Source organism: Lontra canadensis, unplaced genomic scaffold, assembly GCF_010015895.1.
Source record: "Lontra canadensis isolate GAN:19392208 unplaced genomic scaffold, GSC_riverotter_1.0 scaffold56, whole genome shotgun sequence".
Classification (NCBI taxonomy): domain Eukaryota; kingdom Metazoa; phylum Chordata; class Mammalia; order Carnivora; family Mustelidae; genus Lontra; species Lontra canadensis.
In genome coordinates, this window is record NW_022631050.1 from 7,341,921 (window position 1) to 7,348,397 (window position 6,477).

At 45.3% G+C, this 6,477-nt stretch overlaps 1 protein-coding gene across 7 annotated transcripts in view; it reads left to right on the forward strand.

Annotated features, from left to right (window-relative positions):
• Window positions 1-6,234, forward strand: part of MAP3K13 (mitogen-activated protein kinase kinase kinase 13) — a 161,725-nt gene extending 155,491 nt beyond the window's left edge. For all 7 annotated transcript variants that reach the window (XM_032875555.1, XM_032875556.1, XM_032875557.1 and 4 more), the window contains 3 exons: window positions 1,223-1,293; window positions 3,704-4,001; window positions 4,800-6,234. In XM_032875555.1, coding sequence (XP_032731446.1) covers window positions 1,223-1,293; window positions 3,704-4,001; window positions 4,800-4,901 — 471 coding nt within the window. In that variant the 3' untranslated portion in view covers window positions 4,902-6,234. The remainder of the gene's footprint in view (window positions 1-1,222; window positions 1,294-3,703; window positions 4,002-4,799) is intronic.
• The last annotated feature ends 243 nt before the right edge of the window (window positions 6,235-6,477 follow it).

Below are 6,477 nucleotides of genomic sequence, written 5' to 3' on the forward strand. Positions count from 1 at the left end.
TGCAATTGCTGGGTCATAGGGTAGCTCTATTTTCAACTTTTTGAGGAACTGCCATACTGTTTTCCAGAGTGGCTGCACCAGCTTGCATTCGCACCAAAGTGTAGGAGGGTTCCCCTTTCCCTGCATCCTCGCCAGCATCTGCCATTTCCTGACTTGTTAATTTTAGCCATTCTGACTGGTGTGAGGTGGTATCTCACTGTGGTTTTGATTTGTATTTCCCTGATGCCGAGTGGTATGGAGCTAAGTGTGGCTTTTCTTATGTTCTCAAAGAGAGATGGTCTCTTCCTTTTGAAGGAAGATCAAATTCTCAGACAAGACACTTACATAGCCTTTCTAGATCAACCACAGAGCCCTGGCAATCACAAGGCCTCAGATGTCCCAACCAGAGCTCCCTTATCCTTACCAACAAGCTGACTCCATAAGGCACTGTGCACCTGTTTTGTATTCATGGTGGAAGGAGAAACACAAGATATGGTTTGACACTCAAATAATGTCTGCCTTGGTAGTGCAAATGAGCATAGTAACTATAATATTAGTGAAAAAGTGATTGGTACATAGAAGGGAAAAGGTAGTTGTTGGGTTTTGAAGAACCAAAAGATCACTTCTTGGTGGAGTCCCTAGGTCAGGGCCTGGACCATGAATGACAATGATTACAAGAGACTGCCCCCAAAATCCAAGACCTTCTCTCTAGTTTCCCCTCCCCATCACTCACCTTGGATAATCTCATGGAGTCCTTACCTACTAGAGGGCAAAATTCCCATTTACTCAGTTCTGTGTGTCTTCTAGCATCTAGTACAGACCCTGTCCTCAGGGACACCAAGGAAAGGTTGCTGAATGAATGAGTGAAAAAATATATGTTTATTTTTTTAAAAGATTTTATTTATTTATTTGAGAGAGAAAGTACGAGCAGGGGGAGGGGCAGAGGGAGAGGGAGAGAGAATCTCAAGCAGACTCCCTGCTGAGCAGGGAGCCCAATGCGGGGCTCAATCCCAGGATCCTGGGATCATGACGTGAGCCAAAGGCAGGTGCTTAACCAACTGAGCTACCCAGGCACCCCTGAAAATATATATGTTTAAAGATGACACTTAGCAAACTGCTATTTAGTGCCTTTTTGATTATAAACATTTTACACCAAATGTTGTGTGTGTGTGTGTGTGTGTAAGAGAGAGAGAGAAAGAGAGACACAGATTAAGATAAAACTCTTTCTCCTTGTTCTCCTCAGAGTGGAGATGACTCCTCAGAAGAGGAAGAAGGGGAAGTAGATAGTGAAGTTGAATTTCCACGAAGACAGAGGTAAACCCAACAAACACATGTACTGCTTTCAGTGTAATGGGGAAAATCCCGAGTCTGCCATACCTCCTGTTCAGGCAGGTCACTTTCAAACAACTCCCCTGTAGGGAGATTCGAACTCATCATCCCTGTTTTCCCATTGTGACGTTTTGGCCACTCAGTTTGCATAGCAGATCCTAGTTCATTAGAATTCATTTCTTAGGAACTTCAAGATAAGGAGCATAAATAGGGATTCAAGGTTACAGTTGAGAATGGAGATGAGAGATGACCCTCCTGTTTTGTGGATAATTTGATTGGTTTTTGGTGTACCTCCCTATATTAGTCTCTCTGGCTACTATAGCAAAATACCACAGGCTGGATGGCTTCAATAATGGGAATTTATCTTTCACTGTTGAGACTGGGAAGTCCAAGATAGGGTTCCTGGTGAGGACTCTCTTCCCAGCTTGCAGACAGCAACCTTCTTGCTGTGTCCTTACAGGGCTGGTTGGGGGGAGAGGGGTAGTATGGAAAAGAGGGGGGTACAGAAGTGGGGGTAGAGATCTTCCCCTTTTAAGGTCACAGTCCCGTGGGATTATGGCCCCACCCTTTTGATCTCATTTGACCTTATTTACCTCCTAAGAGTTTATGTCCAGATTCGGTCATACTAGGGATAGGGCTTCAACATATGAATTGGGCTTGGGGGTGGACACACTTCAGTTCATAGCACTCTCCATGGCTTTGGATATTATGCCTTAAATTAAGTATAATTAATTAAATTGAGTCATCACTCAGCCCAGCCTTAAAAATCGCTTCCTGCCTAGCCAGGAAGAATAATTTTGCTGGTAGGATTAAATTGAAGAAGGACCACATCCCCCTACTTCAGGAAGAAGAGATGTCTTTTGTAGAAGTAGGGAAGCTCGTTTTCCTCCAAGAAAGCCTGTTCTGCGAGTACATGCTCTGTTCTTGAAGCATAGGGCTCTAAGAACCACCCCCAGGAAGGCTTGTGTACCTGCCCAGAAACAGGAATTCTCTGCAAACCAAGGGACTCCTTTGGTAAATTGAATTCCAGGTCCTCACACTGCCCCAAAATTAAATCCGTTCTCACTCCCTGAGCTACTCTTGCCACATTGCTGTTGCTACCTTATTGTCTCCTTGGTTTCTCCGATGCGGTGAGATTGGATCCAAGTAAAGCGTCTTCATTCTCTGAACTCACACTACTGACTTCCCAGTTTATTACTTCCAGCTTTGTTCCTGAGACGCACCATGAGCTTGACCCACCTGATGGCTTCCTGCCTTTCTTGTTAGCTTCAAATTATATTTATGTCTTCACTGCATGGTTTTATTTTTATATGATAACATTTTTCTCCCTATCCCCTTTCTGTTACCAGCCTTGAGATGTTGTGTGAATCCTACTTTAATTTCCCTTTCCCATCTGGGCTCTTTTCATGTGTCCTTGATTCCTGCCCACCCCCGGCCCCCAACCTCAGCCTATCACCTGGCCTGGTCAGTGGCAAGCCTCAGATCATAAGCCATCAAAATCACTTTGTACTAAGAGATACAGAAAGATCAGACAATGACAAAGAAAAAAGGGAGTCTTCTTTTTATTATTTGTTTTGTTTTGAAACCAATGTAAGCTAACGGCATTCTTATTTACTAGTCTACTTATAAACAAGGGGAAAGAAATGAAATTTTGGCAAATCCTCGCTCCGCCTGCCTGTCCCCCCACCTCCATCTTGCCTCATCTGAGCTAAACTCACATGTTCACTGGAATGAGCCATTAACTGATGAGGCAATGCCCCCAGCTTTGGAGTGAATGTTCCTTTCCAAGCTCATTTCCACTGGGGGTCAGCTGACAGGGTGAAGGCACTTGGCCTTCCAGGGCTGCCATGCCCAATGGGCATTGCAACTGGGGTGAGGGAAGAGGTAGGGAATGACATGGTATGAGCTTTGTAGACCCAGCCCAAGACACAGCTCTGCATTTTCTGGCGATGTGGCCTGGAACAAGTCACTTTCGTTATCTGGCTCCAGTTTTATGATCTAGAAAGGAGTTAGACCAAAGAATCTCCCAAGACTCTCTTACCTGTAAGAATCTGGGATGTCTGTGCACAAGAAGCAAGACAGCTCCATACCGTGTGTGCGTGTGCACACTGGGGTCAGACCAGCTGAGGTTTTCAAAGACCAGCAGTAGCCAGCAGCTCTGTAATGTAGTGTTTAGCTACAGAAACATACAAACCAAATGCAAAGGGAGAGTCAGGTTTCCTTCTCTTTTGCTTTAAAGTTAAATAGTGCCTATCTATCTGTATTCGAATCTCCCTTGGGGGTTGGGAGAAGCCTAGATGACCTCTTGGCGAGGCTACGAGTCTACGATGGAGAGGCGAGGGAAGAACAGCAGTTGTGCATGTGATTAAGGTCCTCTGGTTCTTTGTGGTTCTAGGCCCCATCGCTGTATCAGCAGCTGCCAGTCGTATTCGACCTTTAGCTCTGAGAATTTCTCTGTGTCTGATGGAGAGGAGGGAAATACCAGTGACCACTCCAACAGTCCTGATGAGTTAGCAGACAAGCTTGAAGGCCACCTGGCGGAGAAGCTGGATGACCTACTGTCGCAAACACCAGAGATCCCCATTGAGATATCCTCGCATTCCGACGGGCTCTCTGACAAGGAGTGCGCTGTGCGCCGCGTGAAGACACAGATGTCTCTGGGCAAGCTGTGTGCAGAGGAACGTGGCTATGAGGTGGGGCTTCTCCCTTCTCATCACTGTAGCTTCTTGGGCTTACAGCATGCCTGTATCCCTGAGCCCTTTACAGTTACCATTTAGTATATGAGATAAGACAGGTGCCCCCAAGAAGTAAGTAGAATCCAGAGATCCACACAGCTCCCCAAATAAGGGCAAGGCTCCCAAATGAGGCACAAACATCAAATTGCACAGGCCTCCTTCATTCTAAGGTCAGGTCAAACATGACCTCCTCCTGACCTTGTCTCGCTCCTCCGTGTCCCCACCATCCTCTGGATGACCCTTTCATTGCACATGGGACACTTGAGGTCCTGCACAGCACAGGCCAGTCCCTGTCTTGGAAGATGGGCTAGCACAGTGGCTGAGAGGGTACACCGGGCATCTGAACAGATGCCACACCCAGCTGGGGTTCTCTACTGACTGCCACGCTGGGCAAGCTGCTCACCTGTGGGTCCGGGTTGGTGTCTGCAAGGGGCAGTGATGACAGCATCGGTCTCCTAGGGTGCTTGTGAGGATTAAGTGGGTTTCTGGACATAAAGCACTTGCAGGAGTGCCCAGATCACAGCCGACACTATGCAAGCGGGGCTGAGGTGGTCCTGCTGTAATTGCCATCATCATCGTGGCCGTCATCACCTTTCTAGGTCTTCTTTCTCCAGGAGCCCTGCAAGGGCAGGACCTGGCCTCATGTATCTTAGCCAGCAACCCAGAGCGGTGCCTGTCACGTGGGAGGTGGCCAATACGCATTTACTAAGCAATTGCCCAAGTGAATGGAGATTTTATTTTGTCTCCACTTTGCAGAATCCTATGCAGTTTGAAGATTCGGACTGTGACTCTTCCGATGGAGAGTGTTCTGACGCCACGGTGAGGACCAATAAACACTACAGCTCTGCTACTTGGTAATGGAGGAAAACCCATCCTGAAGATCTCATGACTATACTGGCATTTCAGATCCTTTCCCCCGTCCCCTCCAGACTCTTTCCCCTCTCTCCTTGCTTTTTTGTCTGGGAAGAGAGCTGCCCCATCTTTCTTACCCCTAGAAATGAGCTGCAATAACAGGAACATGAGACTTCGCAAATCTCTGGAAAAAAAATATCCAAATGAAATTAAGTCTCACTGAACATTTCAATCAAGAATGGCAGGGATCTATTTTATTGAATATTCTAGCTACTGTAACATTGATATTTATTTTTGTTTGACATTTTAACACTTTGTACTGTAAAGAGTGAACTATATATGATAGAGAGAGACAATAATTTCTTGCAAAAAAAAAAAAAAGAGAGAGAGAGAGTGAGAGATAAAGGAAGAAAGAAGTGGAATTTAGGAACAACATCCTTGGGAATTTGTGGGGCCAGGAGGTATTATTGCTACTTGAACAGGGGACCAGTTCTTTTGGCCATAAGTGACTGAAGAAGAGCCAGAGCAAGACATATTATTTTGGAAAACAAAGAAAAACAAAAGAAAAACAATTCCAGGTAACTTGTGAACAGACCACATTAAGTTCAACCAGCTTGTCCACATGGGTGATGGAAATTGTCTAGAAAAGATTGGTGACCAGATACTTACATCCAAGGTCGTTGAGGGCATGTGCTTCCTCCAGGAGGAAGAAGACAACTATACCTGTGGAAGCTGATTTCATTTGAAAAATTTGAAGCAGCATTTTGTAGTGAGACTTACAGATAGCATCAGACCTTGTCTTTGACAAATACTTCCCTTTTTAATGCCTTCATCATCATGACCTTGACCAATGTGTGACCTTGACCATTGTGTTGATTTTTCAGACTCAAGTGCCATTTTCTTGTAGCCTATTTCCTTTCCACCTGTTGACCACTTCCTTTAGGAAGAAGGGTGAGGGTGCTGATTTAAGAGAGAGAGGAGATTTACAACAGTATTTGAAAAGCAAATGTGGAATTAATGGAAGTACATTCTCACAGTGTCTCAGTTGAGCTTCAAGCAGAAGATGAGACTGCCCCTCTGTGGAGCCCGGTTGCTTGTCTACTAGAGTCATATTGATTCAAACAGAACACACTTTGAAGGCAGCTAGCATGTGTGTGAGTCTGTCCAGTGTCCAACCCCAAACCATCCCCCTTGTTTTCATTTATTAACTCATCCTATCCGGGAAGCTTTAGTGCGTGGCTACCACTAGCAGCATAAAGGCAAAACAAGCATCTTGCAAAAGGCAACCCCTTTCCCACCACAACAGCATTTTCATTAAATGCAACTTGTAAAATGTACTCTGGATCAATGCAGTTTGGAATAATTAGATTTGGAAATTTCTGGAAAGAACAACCTGTGCTGAGCAGCAATTAGAAAGATCTGACATTGTCCAAGGCATGAGGTTCTACTTGGCTTGGGGTCATGCGCTTTGAAAAGTACCCCAGGGTACTTGATGGTACCTCAGCTCCAAGGAAATTTTTACCTAGAATTTTATATAGAAGCAGGTGTTGGCCTAGTTTCCGTCTCTTTCTCCAAGAAAGGT